This window comes from Rana temporaria, chromosome 13, assembly GCF_905171775.1.
Source record: "Rana temporaria chromosome 13, aRanTem1.1, whole genome shotgun sequence".
In the NCBI taxonomy this organism is placed as follows: Eukaryota; Metazoa; Chordata; class Amphibia; order Anura; family Ranidae; genus Rana; species Rana temporaria.
This window is the reverse complement of record NC_053501.1, coordinates 66,795,875-66,818,129: the sequence shown is the minus strand read 5'-3', so window position 1 is coordinate 66,818,129 and position 22,255 is coordinate 66,795,875. Positions and strand designations below refer to the sequence as shown.

General features: G+C 41.0%; 1 protein-coding gene across 1 annotated transcript in view; it reads right to left on the bottom strand.

The window, feature by feature from the left end:
* AKAP6 (A-kinase anchoring protein 6) overlaps positions 1–22,255 on the bottom strand; it is a 311,162-nt gene that overhangs the window by 26,253 nt on the left and 262,654 nt on the right. Inside the window, exons 10-11 of the mRNA XM_040332843.1 lie at positions 5,199–5,345; positions 640–855 (exon numbers count right to left, since the gene is read on the bottom strand). Coding sequence (XP_040188777.1) covers positions 640–855; positions 5,199–5,345 — 363 coding nt within the window. The remainder of the gene's footprint in view (positions 1–639; positions 856–5,198; positions 5,346–22,255) is intronic.

The following is a 22,255-nucleotide window of genomic DNA, read 5'->3' as shown; positions in this document are numbered from 1 at the left end:
TCTTGGTGTAACACCTAATACAGAGGAAACTTTTTCTTTGCATCCATCTTCTTGTGGTCCTAAACAAAGGCTCTGTGGCACCTTTAGGGGGCCAAAGATTTCTGATGTGCTCATTTGTACCCATCCATACATTTTTTTACATACATTTGCTTATCCAGAATTAATTACAAATTTGCAAGTTGCAAGTTGACTATGGATCTTGGTTCTGCTTATCAATAGCTATGAGGTTTTTTTTTAAGTACTGTAAACCTTTAGAAAGTGGAAATCTTTATAACACATAAAGCAGGGACATGATGTATTTTCAGTGTAGCAAACAAAAATGCTAAGGTTTGCTTTTAGGTTCTATTGACATGATAAATATTTGGAAGCAATAATCAAAGCTGCCACAATGGTTTTTATTTAAGGATCATGTCTAAATAGTCCATTATCTTGTAGTTTGGTTTACAAAGAAGAAATACAACTAATAACGATAGCAATGAAAGATTAGATGTGTTATGAGAAAGGGAGGGTATCACAAAATATATGATGACCTAAAAAAAGATTCATATCATAATCAAAGGAAACTGAAGGTTAGTCATACACAGATGTATTTATCATTAGGCAGCAGAAGAAAAAAACTAAATAAAAAGTATTGGCTACCTGGAATTGTTCAAGCTCTCTTTGCAGATGTTCATTACTACTTCCATTGCCTTCTTTGTCCAGCCTCAGACTAGAGTTATACAAGGCTAGTTCAGTATCTCTCAACCAAGACTTTAGTTCTTTTACTCGCTGATCAAGTTGCTGCACTAGACTTCCACTCCCAGGAGAGAGCACAGGACGAGGTGAAGAGTATGATAGAGCTTCAGAAAGAGACCTCTGTGGAAGAGAGTAGCAGACAAGTGAGACGTAAACCGGCGTTCCTCAACCTTTTTTCAGTCATGGCACCCTTTAAAAGTATCCAAAATCTACTGACATCTTAATCTAAAATATAAAAAACTTAAATGTTACTGGTCAGTGGGGAACCTAAGCCTGGGAGAATGCACACAGCTACCTTGATAAAATTTACTTTACACCAAAAGCCCCCATTCACATCAGAGGCCCCCCTATACATGACAGTCCCTTATCATACAAGTCACACCACCACTCTAATCACAGAGCCCCTTAATCACACAGCCCCACCATCACAGTAGTCCCAACTTTACATCAGAGCCCTAATTTTTGATTCCAGCAGTGCCGCAGAGGGAGAGAGGAGGGTGGACTGAATGCTGGGGGAGGACCTGCATGTTGCCTGCCCTGGATCAGAGTCACGTGTTGCCATTAAGACAAAACAGAATGGCACATGAGAGGGTACAACTAAAAGTATATAAAGTCCAGGAAGTATACGTATGCAGCATTAGTGGCAGCTGCCTTGAGAGCGAGGCAGTCTCCGGAAGAACAATGGGAGAAAAACAAGGTACACCAAAAACTAAGTGTAGCAGAAGATGCAAATGTTATATTTAATTAAAATCAGCCAAATGGCTATTCACAATTATATAAAGATCAATATGCATATAACAGTATAATAATGTGGTCACTCAGCAGGTCCCCGGTGGATGGTGGTGTGTAGATATTAACAGGAGAGGAGAGGAGAGGAACAACCGGCCGGACAGCCATCTCGTCGTCTTGGAACCAGCATGGAACACACTCTGAGTCACATCAGAAGTGATGTCAGAACATGGAAATAACATTTCAAAGCATCCGCTTCTTCATCAGATCTAAATGCTATTGATCTCTATTAGCCTCTCAATAGCCATTTAGATCTGATGAAGAAGCGGATGCTTGGAAATGTTATCTCCATGTTCTGACGTTACTGCCGATGTGACTCTGAGTGTGTTCATGCTGGTCCTGAGACGACAAGACGGATGTTTGGCCGGTTGTTCCTCTCCTCTCGTGTTAACATCTATACACCACCATCCACTGGGGATCCACTGAGTGACAGTATTATACTGTTGTATGCCTATTGATCTTTATATTAGTGTGAGTGATTTTAATTAAATATACCTGTAGCACTACCCCCGAAGGAGCTGCTGGATATTTTCGGTGACATGTTACCTCTATTTCCTCGCCGTCCAGAGTGATGGATGAGAGTAGAGAAAGTTCAATGTCCACACTTTACACTTCTTTTTTAAAGATTTATTTGCTGAACTTGGTAGAAGAATATAATAAGTGGTTGAAGGGGTGGAAGGGTAATAGGTGAATAGGTTCAGGTGCAGTATTTCAATCGGGAAACACTACTGTTTCGACACAGCTTTCGTCGCCACTCTAGCCAGAGTGGGTATTGCGCACCCGGTTAGGTTTCTCTCACTAGCCTAGCAGCCGGAATGGCGCACGGAATAGGGTACAGTCTCTGCCACAGACCTTTCCACAAATGGAGACACTTTTGGTCCAAAATCCTCGTAGCACAGGATTCAGCACCCAGATCTCTCCAGACTAACTTCTTCCAGAGTAACGAAACTGACAGGCGATCACCAACAAGCCTTTCAGTAAATGGTGCATCCTTCGATGAAGATCAAGGCCTGTCTTGAGACACCAGCCTCGTGCTCGATCCTCTCCAAGATAGGTCCTTCATCAAGCAGCTTCCTCCCTCAGGATGAACAGCACAGGATCACCCTAAGAAAGTAGGCCCAATCTGCTTACTGGGCCTACTTCAAAGATCACAACCCCGGACCAACATGATCCAGAGCCAGGATTACAGGAACACGCACCCCCATTCAGGAGGGCCACACACGGGGTGGTGGGACGACAGACCCAGGATCGCCGATGACCACGAACCAATGAGGTCTGTCCCTTAAGTACCTCTCCCCAGCATGCACAGCGAGACAACCAAGCCCCACTGATTGGCTGCCGAGGGGAAATACTCAAATCACCTTAACCTAGCTGCTGCCACCCTTGGCCTGGTGTATGAAAGACACCCCAGGCGTACAATAGTGGTCACTCACAGCACAGCCATGGCTGGAACAGAAGCCAAATTTGCTTAAAATCACACCCTACTGAGTCAACTAACTCTGAGACTTTCCCCTAAATTTGAAGCAGCGCCAGCCCAACAGGAGAAGGCCGCTACATACCATTCGTGTCCTGGGGTGTCCAGCATCTACTTCTGCACTTAGTTTTTGGTGCACCTTGTTTTTCTCCCATGTGTTGCCATTGTGCTGAGTAACCAGTCACCATCACCATGGCAACGAATGTTGGCATGCGTCCTAGCCCTAGAGCAGCACTGGTTGTTATGGTGCTGGCGGCAGGCCTGGATACACCATGGCAATTCACAACACTAATGCACTGGGACCTGGGCTTGCAGCACCACAGGAAAACCAGGCAGCATAACAGGGTGCCATGCCACCCTGGTTGAGAAACACTCACCTAAGCTACAATAATGCCACAAAATTAGGACTGGTTTCATACAAAAAGCAAAAAGTTTATTTGATGTGGTGGCATTTTACAGGTACAAGGGATGTAGCTATGCCAAAACACAAGATGCAAGTGCTAACCGCTGTTCATAGAAGTCTGTGGCTTTAATTTGTCATACCCGTGTTTCAGCTAATTTATTTTATATATTTGTATATCTAATTCTGAGTGAAAAGTCTATTATTTGTATTAATACAATCTCTTATACGTTCATATCCACTAATTGTGGCTCACTCTCTGTTACTTAACATCTTTTAGCACCGTCCAAATACGCCCCTGGGGGGGGGGAACACCCCATTGGGGTGTCTCAAATTTGCAACATATATTTGTGTGTCTAGTCACTGTCGTGACTTTCTAATTTTGTACTTTTGTAATTATATTTTTTTGTAATAAACTGTTAATCTTTTTATAAATAACGTTGGTTTCTGGGTACCACAACAGTCCTACCACCACTGGCGATTAGGGCCCTTTTAGGAGTAGTCCCTAATACATCTTCGTCTTCCTTCTTCAATTATCATAGGATGATGGTATCCACCCCTATCCTTATTGAACTAATGAGGCAATCCCCTTAATCCATAACTGCATACTTGTTTTCAATGTCAGTGACTTTAAGAGGAATGCCAGGTATGAATATTTTATACATCGCTAAATTGGTCCAGCTTAAACCAATGTATATATGTATATACCATTCCTGGCTGATACCCCTGGAGCTGGAAATCAGTGAAGTAGACAGCACTGCTTTAGTGATCTCCACTTGCTTCCAGGTGACATGCTGAGCAGCTGGCCTGCTGCTTTCTGAACAAAGGAGGCCAGTCGCTCCGCACAGGCACCATTCAGAGAATGCTCTGCATTTTCTGAATGAATGAAAACCATTCTAAAGCATAAGATGTAGAGTGTGACTGCTCAGCATGGGACCCGCAAGAAAGAGCAGATAACTGGAGTAGCAGTGTCTACTTCAGTGGACTCCATCTTCCAGGGGCATCAGCCAGGTATGGTACATACATATCTACATTGATCTAAGCTGGACCAAAATAACTACGTATAACATTTTCTATACTTGGAATTCTTCTTTAAAGAACTAAAACAAGAAGGCCATCATGGCAACAAGGTAACTAGAGTCTTCAAATGCATGTCAGCAATTAAAGTCTTTGTGTTCCTTTCATTAGAGGTTTTCTTTACAAAAAGAAGTAATAATATCTAAAGGGTTTCCTTCTGTAATGAACTGATAGCCATTAACCCAGGCACACCTGAAATGTCAGATGGGAATAAGGGACACCTACCAGCAAACTTATGTAGACATGGGACACGCCCCCTGCCACACCCCCTTAAAGGATAATTAACCCCTAAAAAGGTTAATTAAACCCACAAGAACTTTTTTTACCACTACTTTTCCTTTATATTGGCTTTTAAAATGTACAAATTCAGCAATTTAGAATTCAGATGAAAGGTTTAGCACTGGGAAACACTTTTTGGAAGATAAAAAGTGCATTTTATATACAACTATATGGATCAGACCAAAATGAGGGACAAATGAGGGAGAAAGAGGGACAGAGGGACATTGATCCAAATCAGGGACAGTCCCTCCAAATCAGGGACAGTTGGGAGCTATGCCCTTGTCTTTACTAATGGTTTGTTTTAATTAAACAACAGTGAAATAGCAAGCAGGATAAACGTATGTCAAGTTAACATCTACAATCTGTCTTTCACTATTATGCTGTCAGAATAGTACTTTGGTTCAAATGCTTGTAATTAGACCTCTTTAACCAGATTAAGCTCACCTTGAGCATGTCCCACTTCTCCTGAATCATCTCTTCCTTGTCTTGGATGTTAATGGGTAGCACATCACCTTCCTTCCTCAAGGTCGCTAGTTGACGAAGTAAAGCGTGCATCCTGTCTTCCCTCAGTGACATCTCCACATTGCACCTCTGTAGAATGAAAAGATGCAGATATGAATTTACATTGCTTCAAAAGGCTCATTTCTACACTGTAAATATAAATGTTCCAGCACACTGGACATTTTTTTTTTGTCAACAGCTGTTTTACCTGCAAACGATCTACAGTTTTAGTTAAAAATGCTTGTTATTCATACATCTCCATCACATTGCATAGGCAGTTTAATTTAGTGATTTCTGGTTCAGAATTGGAGTTTCTTGGGTTACCTACCAGGTTGCTGGACAGAGCAAATTATTCTGATTTGCTATTTAGTTCACAGGCTGAAAGTGGAGATGTGGCACAAGTATCTGCACTGCTGAACCAGCACAATCATGTATTTCCTAGACATGTGCATTCGTTTTCGTCCGAATGCATTTAAGTCCGAATTTCAGGTATTTTCGTTATCGTTTTAACAAACGAAAACGAACGCACAGAATACGAAAACCGAAAGATCCGACATAAAAAAATGCTTTATTTTCGATTTGACATTATAGAGAGAAAAGATTGCTGCTGGAACTGGGTGGGGGAAGTAAAATAAAAATAATGATGATGATGAATGTTATTGGCTGATTGCAACCAAAGAGGAGGAGCAGTAAAATAGGTAGAACTAACTTGACAATTCAACATGAACGACGAAGATTCGACAAAGCATCGAAAAACATACAAACTTGAATCTGTCATTGAAGGCTTATGGTGTCTGTTGATAGTTCTAAGAAGATTTGACGTAGCAGCAAAACTGTACGACGCCGCAATCATACATTTCCGGTCAAATGCTCGGCCCATAGGCTATAGAAAAATTCTAATGTTGGTTGACTAGTAATAATAATTAATAAATATAATTATTACTAGTCATACAACATTAGAATTCGACTATAGCTTGTAGGCGGAACATTCGACCGGAAAATGTATGATTGCAGCGGCGTACAGTTTCGCTGCTCTGTCGAATCTTCTTTGAACATTCGACAGACACCCTAAGCCTTCAATGACAGATTCAACCTTAATTTGTTCAGATTTTCGGACAAATGCAATTTCCAACGAAAAACAAAATAAATAAAAACGAATTTCGGGAGTAACTAAATAAATTAATGTTTCGGACAAAAAAGAAATTCCGAAACAAAAATATTTCAGTGTGCACATGTCTAGTTTCCTACCTTTGGTGCAGTAGAGGTGTGTGGATCAAAATAGTAGCTGAAAAGAATTGCAAATTCTTTTGCAGGTAGACCCGTTAGCATATTTGCCTTTTACATTTATATGTAGCTATCTGCTGGAGTTTCATTTTAAGGTCATAGCGTTCAAAAGAATGTTTTATCACTTTTAAGGACTGTTTCCGGACTTTATTGTTGCGTGAGGATCACATGGAGAGCAGTCAGAAATAGGAACTTAGCTTTGTATAGAATGAAAAGCTTATTCCACACATCTTTTATTTCTGTTTAGAGACAACTGCAGAGTCTGGCTGTTTAATGTTGTTTTACACCTCCCTCAGTATTTGTCTGTGTGTTCCTATCCATCCTTTTGTACAACTGCTGTATTCACGGTTGGCACTGTGTAAATACAAATATGCCAACATGCAACATAAAAGCTGTCCCCCATGGAGTGGTGCAGTGCCAGAATACGAAGGACATGAAGGAATAAATCATATCGCCTATAAGCAGAGCTATATACATGTTATGTATTGCACACAAGGGTGAAATACTCATGAATTGTTTTAGAGGTGTATTAATCTGAAATTCTGACTCAGACATGTCTCTGTACAAAAGTGTACATGGGAATGTTTGGCTGGGGGGTGGGGATAAATCCCCCATTCTTCCTTTGCCCCATCCAAAGAAAAAACATCAGCACAATAACCTCAAAGGACGTTGAAAAAGAAGTTCATCGTTGCTATAGAGACTCAATTTTGGAAAGGATAAGGCAAAGTACAGCAAACAGGGTGGTGCTGGGGGAGGAATAAGGGAATCTACTAATCCTCCATCCTTAAACTAGCCATTTAAAAACCTTGAAGGCCATATGGACACCATAGCCTTAATACAGCCAGTAATCAAGTTCATTAGGGTATCGTCAGTTGCTAAAACTGATACATTATTTTGGAAAAAAATTATTTAAAGCCCTGTCTGTTCAAAGAAAAGGTTGTATTGTATTATAGAATAAAAACTTGTGAGTGTCATAGCGGAAAATGCCAAAGGGCCAGAGTCCTGTCTGATTCTATGCCTTTGGCTTAATCTGGCCATAAATTTAGGCCAATTTGTGTTAACAAACCTAACTCACCTTCACATTTTTTCACGCTTTTGATTAAAAGTTTGTAAAGTTAAAACAGCCACATTATGAATATTTTTTTATTAAACTATTGTGTGTCCTTATCACTTAAAGGAGTTCTCTGACCTAAAAGTTTTAACCCCCGCTGTGCCCGGGCTGTAAAAAAATAGAAAATAAACTGTCACTTACCTGCCTATGATCCCCCGTTGTTCCGATATCGCCGTCCCGTTCTCCGGTCCCGGGCCCCTTCCGCTTCCTGTGTGTCGGTGACTCATAGTGCGCTCAGCCTATCAGCGGCCGCAGCAATGTTCCGTCGCGGCCACTGATAGGCTGAGCGCACTATGAGTCACCGACACACAGGAAGCGGAAGAGACCGGGACCGGAGAACGGGACGGCGATATCGGAACAACGGGGGATCGTAGGCAGGTAAGTGACAGTTTATTTTCTATTTTTTTACAGCCCGGGCACAGCGGGGGTTAAAACATTTAGGTCAGAGAACTCCTTTAAAGTGGAACTTTAGTCAGAAAATTAAGTCCTTCTAGATCACTGTTTAAAATCCAGTAATATACTATCTTAACCCGTTCTGCACATGCCCGGCTGATCTCTATCTTTAGGCACTGTGTTGAATTTGAGTTGAATTTGTAGAGCCCGATCTATTGACAGCCTAAAGATTTACTGCTGTTTAAGGTCTCTGGGCTTCAGCAAAATGGCAGCCTCTGGCAAGAAGAAACAGGATCAATGCTGGAAACAAATTATAGCACACACTAATATTGGTAGCATAATTATTAATCTGGAATGTATCTTTTTTGCTAAAGAAAACTGTTTTTATCAAGTTGATAATGAGCGTGACTCGGGGTGTTTTTTTCATGCTGGGATTAGTATCCTGGAGTCACGCTCGGGGTAGATGTGCAGAGTGTGCAGTGGCGCGGCTTACCTTCGCAGCATCCACAAACAAGTTACTCACCTTGTCCCTGGATCCTGCGATGCATCCCCGCTGTGCTCGCGAGCGGGTGCTCGCTCGATTCACAGTGTCCCCGTGTGCCGCCGATCTCCGTTCCCTGCGACGTTACGACGAATGGGGGCGGAGAACGACGCCAAATTCAAAAAAGTAAACAAACACAATACATACAGTATACTGTAATGTTATAGATTACAGTACTGTATGTAAAAAAAAAAAAACCCTTGTCCCTAGTGGTCTGCCCAGTGTCCTACATGTTCTTTTGTATAATAAAAACTGTTCTTTCTGCCTGAAAACTGTAGATTGTCCAAAAGTGTCCATTTATGTAAAAAATGGTTTTAGAGCAGCTAGAAAACAGCGATAATAAATTATAATCACTTGCAGAATTGTGCGATAGCGATTTGTGAAATACGTCATAAAAAAATAAAAGTAATGACAGCGACAATTCTGCAACTGAGCAAATTTCAGTGATTTTGAGTTGAATACATTATCCACTTCCCGACCTCCTCATGTACATATACGTCAGCAGAATGGCACGGACAGGCACATGTACGTACCTGTACGTCCTCTGCTAGACGTGGGTGGGGGGTCCGATCGGGACCCCCCCCCCGGTACATGCGGAGGTCGGGTCCGCTCGGGGAGCGATCCGGGACGACGGCGCGGCTATTTGTTTTTAGCCGCGCCGTCGCGATCGCTCCCCGGAGCTGAAGAACGGGGAGAGCCGTATGTAAACACGGCTTCCCCGTGCTTCACTGTGTCGGCGCATCGATCGCGTCATTCCCTTTATAGGGAAGACACGATCGATGACGTCATTCCTACAGCCACACCCCCCCTACAATAGTAAACACACACAAAGTAAACCCTAACTCCTACAGCGCCCCCTGTGGTTAACTCCCAAACTGCAACTGTCATTTTCACAATAAACAATGCAATTTAAATGCATTTTTTGCTGTGAAAATGACAATTGTCCCAAAAATGTGTCAAAATTGTCCGAAGTGTCCGCCATAATGTCGCAGTCACGAAAAAAATTTGCTGATCGCCGCCATTAGTAGTAAAAAAAATAAAAAAAATAAAAATGCAAAAAAACTATCCCCTATTTTGTAAACGCTATAAATTTTGCGCAAACCAACCGATAAACGATTATTGCGATTTTTTTTACCAAAAATAGGTAGAAGAATACGTATCGGCCTAAACTGAGGAAAAAAAAAATTTTATATATGTTTTTGGGGGATATTTATTATAGCAAAAAGTAAAAAATATTGCATTGTTTTCAAAATTGTCGCTCTATTTTTGTTTATAGCGCAAAAAATAAAAACCGCAGAGGTGATCAAATACCACCAAAAGAAAGCTCTATTTGTGGGGAAAAAAGGACGCCAATTTTGTTTGGGAGCCACGTCGCACGACCGCGCAATTGTCTGTTAAAGCGACGCAGTCCCGAACTGTAAAAAACCCCTTGGGTCTTTAGGCAGCAATATGGTCCGGGGCTTAAGTGGTTATTGAATAATTTTTATTATAATTATATTATTATTTGTTATAATTATTTATAATTATGTATTATATTATAATTTATAATTTTGTTTTTAAAAAAAATCATACCCGGGATGCCTACAAGACTCTTGTTTGATCAGATTTAAGTGAGTTATTCCTAAAAATTACAGACCTACAGTATAAAACGCCAAATTTCCTTGCAAAATAATTGTACTGCTTTTGGTACGTAATTCCAGACAGAATCATACCGCCAGGGAGGTTAAATGCCAACATGTCTACAAACCTTAAAGCTATGAGTGACAACATTCAGGTGATTTCAACCATTTTTCAATCAAATGAAACCAAGCAATCTACTAGCACTGAGCACCTTACTTAATACAGTTACTCAAACTATAAATTGATAGGTTATTGATAAAATCAACTGAAACTAGAAAAATCTACAATAATTTTGTTGAATGACTTTCACGCTGAATTTTGATTCCATCTTCTGATAGTTGACTAAAACCACTGCTTTTATGTTTGCCAATGCTTTGTGATTTCAACAAAAAAATTAATCTGAAGTAAACCACTTTCAACTAGCTTATGCTATAAAAGCCTTCAAACCCACCTCCGTTTTCTATTAAAAATATGAATACTTGAGACAGTTGGTATTAGATTGCCTTGAACATTAGGGCAATTTTAAGCCTGAAAATGCCATTTGTGTGATTTAGCACTTTTTATCCACACTGGGAAAGTTTATAACTTCCCTGATGTGCAATGGTAATGGCAGCAAAAACACAGGTGAATCTAGGGACCAAATATTGTGGCTAGATTTGTATACATTAATAAATATGCCCATGGGTTAATCACATTTTTAATTTAAATTCTAAATAAGAACATGTATTTGCTTCTTAGTTTTTCACAAAGCAGGCAAGAAAACAACACCATGAACAATCATGTTACTGTACAGTACAGCTATTATAACAGTAGGTGCAAAAAGCATTATCTGTATGAATAATAATACAGGCGGTCCCCGGGTTACAAACAAGACAGGGACTGTAGGCTTGTTCTTAAGTTGAATCTGTTTGTAATTTGGAACAAGTACATTTTTGAAGTGTAGCTCCAGCGAAAAAATCTATTGTTAAGCTTTTTGGATAGTATAGGGAAGGATTATCACCCCTGTAACATTTGTTTTGCTGTCTGTGCCCCTGTTCAGAAGATTTCACCTCACTTTCTGTCCCAATGACAATTGGATTTTGAAAATTTGGGGTTATTAGGGAGACAAGGATTAGGGGTAAATTTCCTCTCACTTCCTGTTGTCTCCCTCCGTTTGTAAGTAGGAGTCGTTTGTAAGTTGGATGTTTGTAAGTAGGAGACCGCCTGTAGATTACCAGTGGATCAATATGATCACTATGATCAATATGATGAATCACAATGTTTGGAGAATTTTGCTCTAGCTATAGACATGGGGCCAGATTCACGTATCTGGGCGTATCTTTGTGCAGGCGTAGCGTATCTTATTTATGCTATGCCGCTGCAACTTAGACAGGCAAGTGCAGTATTCACAAAGCACTTGCTCCGCAAGTTGCGGCGGCGTACCGTAAATGGGCCGGCGTAAGCCCGCGTAATTCAAAGTAGGCTGGTAGGGGTCGTGTTGTATGGAAATGAATCGTGACCCCACGTAAATGACGCGCCTAACGAACGGCGCATGCGCGCGCATGCTCAGCATCACGTCAAACTTTCTCCCTAAGTTATGCCGGCTCAATGCTTAGTCGACGTGAACGTAACCTACGCCCATCCCCATTCACGTACGACTTACGCAAATGACGTAAAATACAATGCTGTTCCGACGTTTCTGACATCCATACCTTAACATGACTTACCCCTGCTTTATGAGAGATAAAGTTACGCCGGTCGTACGCCTTACGTAAACAGCGTATTTTAATACGCCGGGCGCAAGTACGTTCGTGAATCGGCGTATCTAGCTCATTTGCATATTCAACGCGGAAATATACAGAAGTGCCCCTAGCGGCCAGCGTAAATATGCACCCCAAGATACGACGGCGTAGGAGACTTACGCCGCTCGTATCTTGGCAACAGTGAGGCATATCTGATTCTTTGAATCAGGCGCAGAGATACGACGCCTCCATTCGGACTTGCGACGGCGTATCTGGAGATACGCCGTCGTAAATCCTTTGTGAATCCGGGCCATGTTGTCTAGTCAGAGAAACCAGTTACAATAAGGGTCCATGATATAATAAGGACCTATGATAAATAGCTAAAAGCATGCATTTCTACCAGGGAATCCTTGATTTGTTTGATCTTTGAGGTTAATCCTTGCGGTTTTATGTCTAGATTTTGACGAAGCTGCTTGGACCAACTCTGGTTTTAGCAAAAAAAAAAAAAAAGATAGTTTTTCTTTCCAACAATGTACTCTAATCAGAATGTAGAATCTTGTAGTTCTGTCATATAATGTTGCAATTTTAGTTGCATCATGGAAACTTTCCACGATTAATGACTTATGCTGCCTTGAATAGGCCAGTGCAATCAATCATGAATTGAAGAGATTGTTGGGAGATTTTCGTTTTTTTCCAGCAGCTCTACAGTTTTAATTTTGTGATATTAATCTTGAAGCAATTACTCCACAGTCTCCTTCAGCTTCACTCAACCAGACGTTGATCTAATAATCACACTACGAAAGGGTAAGGAGAAGTGAACCTGTGTTCATTTTCATTATCCAATCATATGAAGATGAAGCTCGATTCCCCTCTTCATGATTGGGTATTTAAAGTGCAGGTTCACTTTTTCACTACTTTTTCAAGCAGCTCACTTTCCACTTTACTGCCCACTCAATTGTTCAACCTACTCCATGACTGGTCATATGACAGTAGTGCAAAGCTTCTAATTGAGATGATGATGTGGCTGACTGCTATTACACCTCATGGGGATGGGAGAATTCAGCCATTTGACCTTCAAATGAACAGTCCATATTTAGCAGCATGCTGTGTCCTGTAAATGTAGCACTACTTTTCAACTGCACAGGCCATCAAACAAACTAAATGCAAGGTGGTTTCATCTTTCCTGAAATAGAAAGAGCCTTCTGACTCAACATCCCCTGCCCCCCTTACTCTAAAGCCCTGTACACACGATCGGTCCATCAGATGAAAATGGTCTGATGGATCGTTTTCATTGGTTAACCGATGAAGCTGACTGATGGTCAGTCGTGCCTACACACCATCGGTTAAAAAAACGATCGTGTCAGAACGCGGTGACGTAAAACACAACGACGTGCTGAGAAGTTCAATGCTTCCAAGCATGCGTCGACTTGATTCTGAGCATGCGTGGATTTTTAACCGATGGACGTGCCTACAAACGATCGTTTTTTTTCTATCGGTTAGGTATCCATCGGTTAAATTTAAAACAAGATTGCTTTTTTTTAACCTATGAATAAATAACCGATGGGACCCACACGCGATCGGTTTGGACTGATGAAAATGGTCCATCAGACCGTTCTCATCGGTTTAACCGATCGTGTGTACGCGGCCTTACAGTTCATTTGCACACCCCATAAACCCTACTTCTCCAGATATTGGCCAATGGCCATTGTGCACATATGGCAAATACAGCCCTGCAACAGACAAATATTAATATACTGCCTGGTACCTAGTAAATTAATTTCAAAGTTTACTTTCTTCAGAAAATAGTCTATGCAGTCAAAGGTCCTCAGTAGGTATTGAACGTAATTTCCGGTTTTGGCGCCATTTTGTTGTGGAGACATTTTATCTGATAATTTTGATTGTAATATGTAGCCTTGCTGGACTCCAACATTTATACATAGTTAAATAGTAGGGGAAGTTAAAAAATGACACAAGTCCAACCTATGTGTGTGATTATATAGTTATATATATATTTTTATTATAGAAATTCTAAATATATATACCGTATTTTCTGACAACTTTTTAACACATGAAATTCTTCTTAAAAGTCGGGGGTTGTCTTATACACCGGTACCTAACATGCAGACTCTCAGTCAGATCGTTGCAGTCCATTTTTCAAAAGCAGCGCCTCCTCGTTGCTCTGTTCCGTGATAGGAGGAACACTCATCTTCCCAGCAGAGCCTCTGTTCAGTGTTCCGCCTATCACGGATGCCCTCTCGTCCTCGGTCTCGGACGAGAGGGCATCCATGATAGGCGGAACACTGAACACCTTGTCTGCTGGGAAGCTGAGTGTTCCGCCTATCACAGAACAGCACGAGGAGGAGGCGCGGCTTTTGAAAAATGGACACCCGCGTTCTGACTGAGATTCTGCATGTCAGGGATAAGGTAAGGGTTCATCAAGGCATGCAATGGCACAGTGAGGTATGCAGTGGCACAGTGAGGCATGTAATGGTGGCACAGTGAGGTATGTAATGGTGGCACAGCCTGGTATGTAATGGTGGCACAGTGAGGCATGTAATGGTGGCACAGTGAGGCATGTAATGGTGGCACAGTCTGGCATGTAATGGTGGCACAGTCTGGCATGTAATGGTGGCACAGTGAGGCATGTAATGGTGGCACAGTGAGGCATGTAATGGTGGCACAGTGAGGCATGTAATGGTGGCACAGTGGTGCATGTAATGGTGGCACAGTCTGGCATGTGATGGTGGCACAGTCTGGCATGTAATGGTGGCACAGTCTGGCATGTAATGGTGGCACAGTCTGGCATGTAATGGTGGCACAGTGAGGCATGTAATGGTGGCACAGTGAGGTGAGGAGAGGCATGACTAGTAGGAAGGGGGTCGTCTTATATGGCAAGTATATCCCAAAACCAACATTTTAGCTGGAAAATGAGGGGGTCGTCTTATACGCCCAGTCGTCTTATACGCCGGCAACTACGGTATATATCTTTTTTAATATACAGTGGTCATGTTGGTTCATATTCATACCCATTAGATCAATTTATGTCGCTCCATATTTAAATCCTTATTTTTACTCATATGTTGTCTATTATTAGATTTACAGTAGGTAGAAATATTTTCCTTTTTTTCAGTAGGCTACATGAAAATGGAGCTTTAGCAGGAAGTACCAATATATTATCTTTCTATTTCCTGTAACTGGATGACTTCCTGAATATATTAGAAAAAGGGGACTGTTTGTTGTTGGTTGGTCCACAACAAAATGGCGCTGAAACAGAGCTTCGGGAATAGGCAACATAATAACGGATTCTGTAAACAATACAAACAGAAGCTCCTGGGAACGCGTTGTTGCTTGAAACAACATTGGGTATTACTGCAAAGGGCTTGAGGTCTCGCCACCATTCTCTGCAGGTTTGGTGGCCCCTTATGTAAGTTAAAGCAGCATTTGTTTTACTGTTTTTCTGGTGGATGTTTTTATATGTATATTTTTGGAATCTGATTAAAATTACTGCACTATGAGCATTTTTTATGGCTGGTGACTTCATGTGGATATTTACACAGATACTAAGCCCTGGTGGAGTGGAAAAGAACAGGCCTATCTTACCATTTGTGGAGGGAGAAGTCTCAGGCTGGATACCATGGATAAAACAAGCGCTCATTGCTGTTCTAACATTAGACAACATATCCTTGTAGTAAGTTAAAAATGGTGGAGGATCGACATGGAGGGTGTTGCTCAATCGTTGGGAAAAGACTGAAGTTATACACCTTTAGACTGTTTACATTTAGTCACACATGTTTTACTATGGACACTAAATGTGACACTTAATATAATTTATTTTAGCGCTGCAATCACCTGTATATATTTTTTGTGTGTATTGTTCATCTACACTTATTGCACACAGCTACTTATTGTATTTGGATAGTGCTGAGTTTACCTATTATTTTACTGCTGCTGGATAGAGCTCTTTTGTTAGGCCTAATTACCTGGTTTGGGGCCTAATGTGTTCTGAAGTGGTCCTGAAGTTGTCTTGCCTGGCCAGGAGGAAGTTGTGCCAAGAAGGAGACCCAGGGGAGGCCCTTTGCTGGAGAGAGCAGGGAAGAAGGCTCGTCTCTCAGAAGAGCTTGGTGACTCACTTGGAGAACGCACTGAAATTTGGGAATGTGCTTACAGTGTTGCCTGGCCGGCTTAAAGGTTCTGACACTGTAAAGCTGGACATTGATCTGGATCTGTAGCATCTGTAGGTGATCTGCTATGGTATTTGGGACCCCTAAACCCTCACCTTCTTAACCATTCTGCAATAAAACTTTAATAAGATAAAAGTGACTGGTGCCCAATATCCTTTGTTGATCCTCACATTGTAACCATGGATGGGTGAAATGCTAGCCCGTCCCTGACTCTGGAGGTGCTAGCGTGCCTTTGGGGTGTCAGAGGGGCGCTACAGATACTTTTTGGAAAAAGTGAAACACAGCCTTTAATGTAGGATACTAATTTCAGTGTATTTGGGACACTTCACTGCAATTCCTTTTGCCATTTGACATGGCACCTTCATGTGTTTGTAAAACAAGTCTGTGTCTGGACAAATCTAAAAAAAAAGAAATTCTTCTCAGCTTTATGCTTCCGACAAATTGCCTGAAAACACTCCACACCATTTCTGTGGGTTGTGGAAGTTATCTTTATGAAATTATTCTCACTACCCTGAGCATCATTCTCACTCTCTGGAGCCCAGGAAACAGGTGCCGAAGCTTACTGATAAAGAAATATCCTGGAAGTAATTCTGCTATTTACACTTCCACACCGCACATTATGGTAAAAATTCAGGCTATCAGATTAAATATATCCTAGACATTTTGTACAAGTTTATTTATATCACACTGCAAAATATGGAACTTAATTTCCTTACTAGCATGGTAACAATGACATGTGGCATACACAACCCCTCACTTAGACAAAACAGCATATTAAGCCTCTGAAAAAAAGCACAGCACATAAGTAAACATAGTAGTGTTGCACATATTGTGTTGTATATTGAAGCTATGTATTGTAGTTTTTTCTATAGACCCTCATGTCTGAATGAAGCCTCTGTCTTCCATGCCGATGTACATGTTACACAGTGCATCCGAAACATATTCACAGCGCTTCACTTGTTCCACATTTTGTTATGTTACAGCCTTATTCAAAAAATGGATTCAGTTCATTATTTTTCTCAAAATTCTACAAACAATACCCCCATTATCACAATGTAAAAGAAGTTTGTTTAAAATCTTTGCAAATTTATAAAAAAAAGGGTGTCTATACATTGCTGCATTCACCTTTTCCTCGATCCTGACTAGCCTCCCAGTACCTGCTGTTGAAAAACATCCCCACAGCATGATGCTGCCACCACCATGCTTCACTGTAGGGATTGTATTGGCCAGGTGATAAAAGTTGTCTGGTTTCCTCCAGACATGATACTTGCCATTTAGGCCAAAGAGTTCAATCTTTGTTTCATCAGACCAAAGAATTTAGTTTCTCATGGTCTGAGAGTCCTTCAGGTGCCTTTTGGCAAACTCCAGGTGGACTGTCATGTGCCTTTTACTGTGGAGTGGTTTCCGTCTGGCCACTTTACCATACAGGCCTGATTGGTGGAGTGCTGCAGAGATGGTTGTTCTTCTGGAAGGTTTTCCTCTCTCCACAGAGAAACTCTGGAGCTCTGACAGAGTGACCATCGGGTTCTTGCTCACCTCCCTGACTAAGGCCCTTCTCCCCCGACCACTCAGTTTGGCTGAGCGGCTCGCTCTAGGAAGAGTCCTGGTGGTTCCAAACATCTTCCATTTACGGATGATGGAGGACACTGTTCTCATTGGGAACTTCAATGCTGCAGAAATTCTTCTGTACCCTTCCCCAGACATGTGCCTCAATACAATCCTGTCTCTGAGGTCTACAGGCAATTCCTTGTGAGCTAGATTCAATGAGCATCATAGATTCATTGAAAAAGGGTACACCATGCATTATGTCAGAGTTCCCTTGCACTGTAAGGGGGAATCCTGCAGACTCTGATGTAAGGAGGAACTATGTGCGTTATATTAACCCGACCTTCATGTAATTGGAGAATTATGTTGTTTGACTTTTGTTTAACTTAAACACATTGCTAATAGCAATAGCTACATGTTTATAGTTTAATTATTGATATTTTTCCTGTTTAGCACAGAATACCTTGCACAGAATCCCTTGCACTGTAAGGGGGAATCCTGCAGACTCTGATGTAAGGAGGAACTATGTGCGTTATATTAACCCGACCTTCATGTAATTGGAGAATTATGTTGTTTGACTTTTGTTTAACTTAAACACATTGCTAATAGCAATAGCTACATGTTTATAGTTTAATTATTGATATTTTTCCTGTTTAGCACAGAATACGGCCATTTTAGGTACTTTTTTGCAGTGTCGGGGGGGGGGGGGGGTCTTGGGTGAATTTCCACACTTTTTCCCCCAGGACTTGACCCTTGGATTGAACTGGAGCGAGTACAAAGATGGGTACCAAAATGAATAAGGGGCATGAACGTCCATGGAACTCATCTACCTCAGCCCCACAGAAGTCTATGGGGCTGTAATGGGCTAGAGAGAGTAATGGGATAATGGAAAGAGAGAGAGCATTTCACTGCTGGATGTAAACAAACTACATAGGCTGCGGTTGTCAGATCTCAGTAGGTATACATCTGTGGAGGAGGAGGGATAAAAATATCATGGCAAAGGGGCAAAAAAGAATAAGTGCATTTTGTCTAAAAGTGCACCTATTCTTTAACTTTAACGTCTTTACATAAGACAAGGAACTCTTTACACCTGGAGGGAAAGAGATTTAGCCTCTTCGTACAGAAAGGCTCCTTTACAGTAACAGCTGTGAAAACGTGGACTAATACCCCATACACACGATGGAAAAAGTCAGGTAGACTTTATCCATTGGATTTTCCGATCGTGTGTAGCCCCATCTGAGTTTTTTCATCAAAAATTCCGATGAATTCCATTGGATTTTAGATATAGAACATGTTCTATTTTTTTCCGATGGAGTTCCATCAGGATTCCGATGTGATTTGGCCGGGCAAAAGCCTGATCGTGTGTACGCGGCATAATAGTCTTTTACAGGAGATAATTCTAACTATCTCAGTTTATTGCTTTAAAAAAAGACTGATTGTGTTTCTAAATGCACAGGATATACATTTCTAATAATATTAAGAAGAAATAACACCATAGCTTGTTGATTTAGGTGGTATCTGATGACCATAGGGGATTAGAAAGGAATTTTTCCCTGTCTGAATAAATTGGACCATGCTTTATAAGGGTTTTTTGTCTTCCCCTGTAACAACTGTTTAGGGCTTTAAGGAGTCAAAAGCTTTTTATTTTGTTAATTTATTTTTGTCTTTTGGCTGAACTTAGCCATGTGTCTTTTTTCAACCTGACTCATTATGTATTATGTAACATTCCCAAACTTGAATTAAATTCCATCATCCCTTTGGGGATTAGTATTGTGTATACCTTCATACAAATGTAACTTGGGTTTTTTTTTTTTACAATGACTTCCCTTTCCTCAGTATGTGATCTTCTAAGTCTTCTTCGTGGAGGAACTGAAAACCAACCTCTAACCAATACAAAAGAGAGAAAAAGGGAACGTTTCTCTCTGAAAGATTTTCAATACAGAGTCCTTCCTTACAATGGCAGGAGGGTTAAAGAAGAGAAAAGTTACATAAAGCTGAGGGTATGCAGAAGGAGAGGGTGGGAGAGCCAGGCAGAGAGAAGGGGGAGACCAATGCCACTAGGAGAGCCTGGTGAAGGAATTAAGACATTCATTATGAGTTATTTTTCATGGGGTGGCTGTAGGGTTAGAGCTGAGAAAAGCAACTGAGACCCCTCACCCCGTGCTTCATTGTAATCCTTTTGGAAAAGGAAACTAAGCACTTAACCTCTTCTATGCCTGGCGAGACAGTGACAGAAAGTACCGGTGAAGCTTTTGAAGAATAGAATTATAAAGGGTTTATCATGTGCATGTAATGCCCATGTGTCATAGTGTGCTGCCACACTCTAAAGCACACCCAACTGACTATGTCCATTCTCAAAAAATATAGCAAATTCATCTTTTGTGTCATTGTGTGTGTTTATGCACATTAATGTTGTTATCAGCAATCGTACAACAGTTTTGGGCATTTTAATTAAATAAAAATTCAGCATTAGGCAAAAAAATTTAGACCAAAATGTAAGATGCAATATGTGAATAAACATAGTTAGCTATAGTTAGTTGCTAAAATGTGCCATATAATCATAACTAATAATAATTCTTTACTTAATGAATAATTATAATAATAATAATAATAAATGCACATCACTGCCAATATTTTATATTTATTACTGTATGTCATATAGAAAAATGATGGGGAATGTCCAAGTCTAAAAGCTTGCAATCAAAGCTTCTGTTTCCTTTCACAGAGATTGCATTCTTCAAAATAGCAGAGTCAAACATATTCATTGCAGGGTAGGCTGCTGTGTCTCTTGGGCTCATAATGGTGGCTGATGATGGCGTTTGCAGTGCTCCCTCCGTGGTGGGTTCTCCTAAAGCCCATGTCTAATTCTATTCAACAGGCAACAAAGGGCCTTTATGTCTCTGCATCTCCGCACCACGGCTCATCTGCGCGCACACACACAGTCACACACTGCAAAGGAATCTGCACAGGATAATGCCAGCACAGGCAGGCTGATTCGATTAAAAGGGGACACAATCCTGACTCTGGAATCTTAGTCCTTTCTCTTCTGTCTCACCAATACATTGGGTCTGCCCGCCCTGATAAGCTATTGTTCTTTTCTCCATTTGTACTCACCACTACTACCTACAGTTTCACTTTCTTGTATTTCATACCTTCTTAGATTGGCCATATAAATCTCAAGTCTCACATTGGTACTTTGTGGCACTGAACCCATCATAATCTTTTTCATTGATGCAAAGCAGGAGGGAAAAAAATCTTGAATCAGTCACAGAAATTTTCGAGCATCGCTCTGGTTGCCTGCAAAGGTTGCTGCAGGGTTTTGTCGCATAAGAACACTTTTTTTTTTTTTTTACATGTCTGTTAACCCTTTTGCTGCCCAGACATTGTTAGTGAGGCCCAGGATAGGGGCATCATTATTAAACACTGGGCCAACCTTGGTTATCGACAATCAGTTATTTTAATTACCAGACACTTCTGCAAGGGTTTATCTGTATAAAGTCTTTCCAGACAACAAATATTTTATGAAAGAGGAAAATGGGTAATTGCTGTAGGGCCACCAAAAAAGGAAAATGGATGGGGGACTGAGGCTGTTTTTCTTGAATCTTAAAGTCACAAACCTCTAAAGAAATCCTATTTATATACCTTTCAAGAACATTTGATATAATGCTAAATATAAATCGCTAACATTTTTCTAATTTCTTATTGGATATTGACATCTTCCCCAGCCTCTCAAAAAAAAATGTTTTTTTTTTTTTTTTTTTTAACAGATTAATATATTGTAGTTATAAATTGTACTATGTAACAAATTTGATCGGCCACTAGAGGGAGGTTACAGTGGCTTAGCACAGTTACTCTACCATGCTCAGGGCAATGCATTATTTTTAATTAAATAGCTGACATGTAGACTAATACCTCGTACACACGTATGGGATTTCTGACGGGAAAAGTTCCCGTTGGAAATCCCGAGGGGAAAGCCGAGAACCTGCTCAGTTCCGTCTTTCCCCTACATATGGCCGGCTTTCCCGACAGGAAAACTGAAAATTCCCGGAGCTTTGGCCGGGAATCCAGGCTGTGTGTATGCTCCATCGCAGTTTTTCCCATAGGAAAGCTGGCAAAAAATGCCGGGCAAAAGTCAGCCGGATTTCCCGGCAGGAAAAAAGAGAACTGGTTCTCTTTTTTTGTCCGGCGGTTTTTGGGCAGTTTTCCCGTCAGAAAATATGTGAGGAGCATACACACGGCCAGCTCTCCTCACAGTTTTTCCATCGGGTGTACGAGGCTTAACGGCCCGTACACACGATCCAAAAATCAGACGAAAAATACAGCTTTCTAAGCTATCGTACGATAATCGGACTGTTACGGAGCTTTTGAGAGCCGATCACGACAGTTCATCCTATATTATCCAATGGGACAAGCAACAAAAATGTTTCTCATATGATACCAGATCGTACGGTTTTCGTTTAATCTTTACCGTTGTCGTCCAAAAACACAATACAAATACACTACAACACATGACATCACTTCCGATTTATTAGTCTGTCGTACGAGAATTTACGTAACTTTAGTAAACTCTCCATTTTTGATATGCGACTAACATGCAAAAAAGA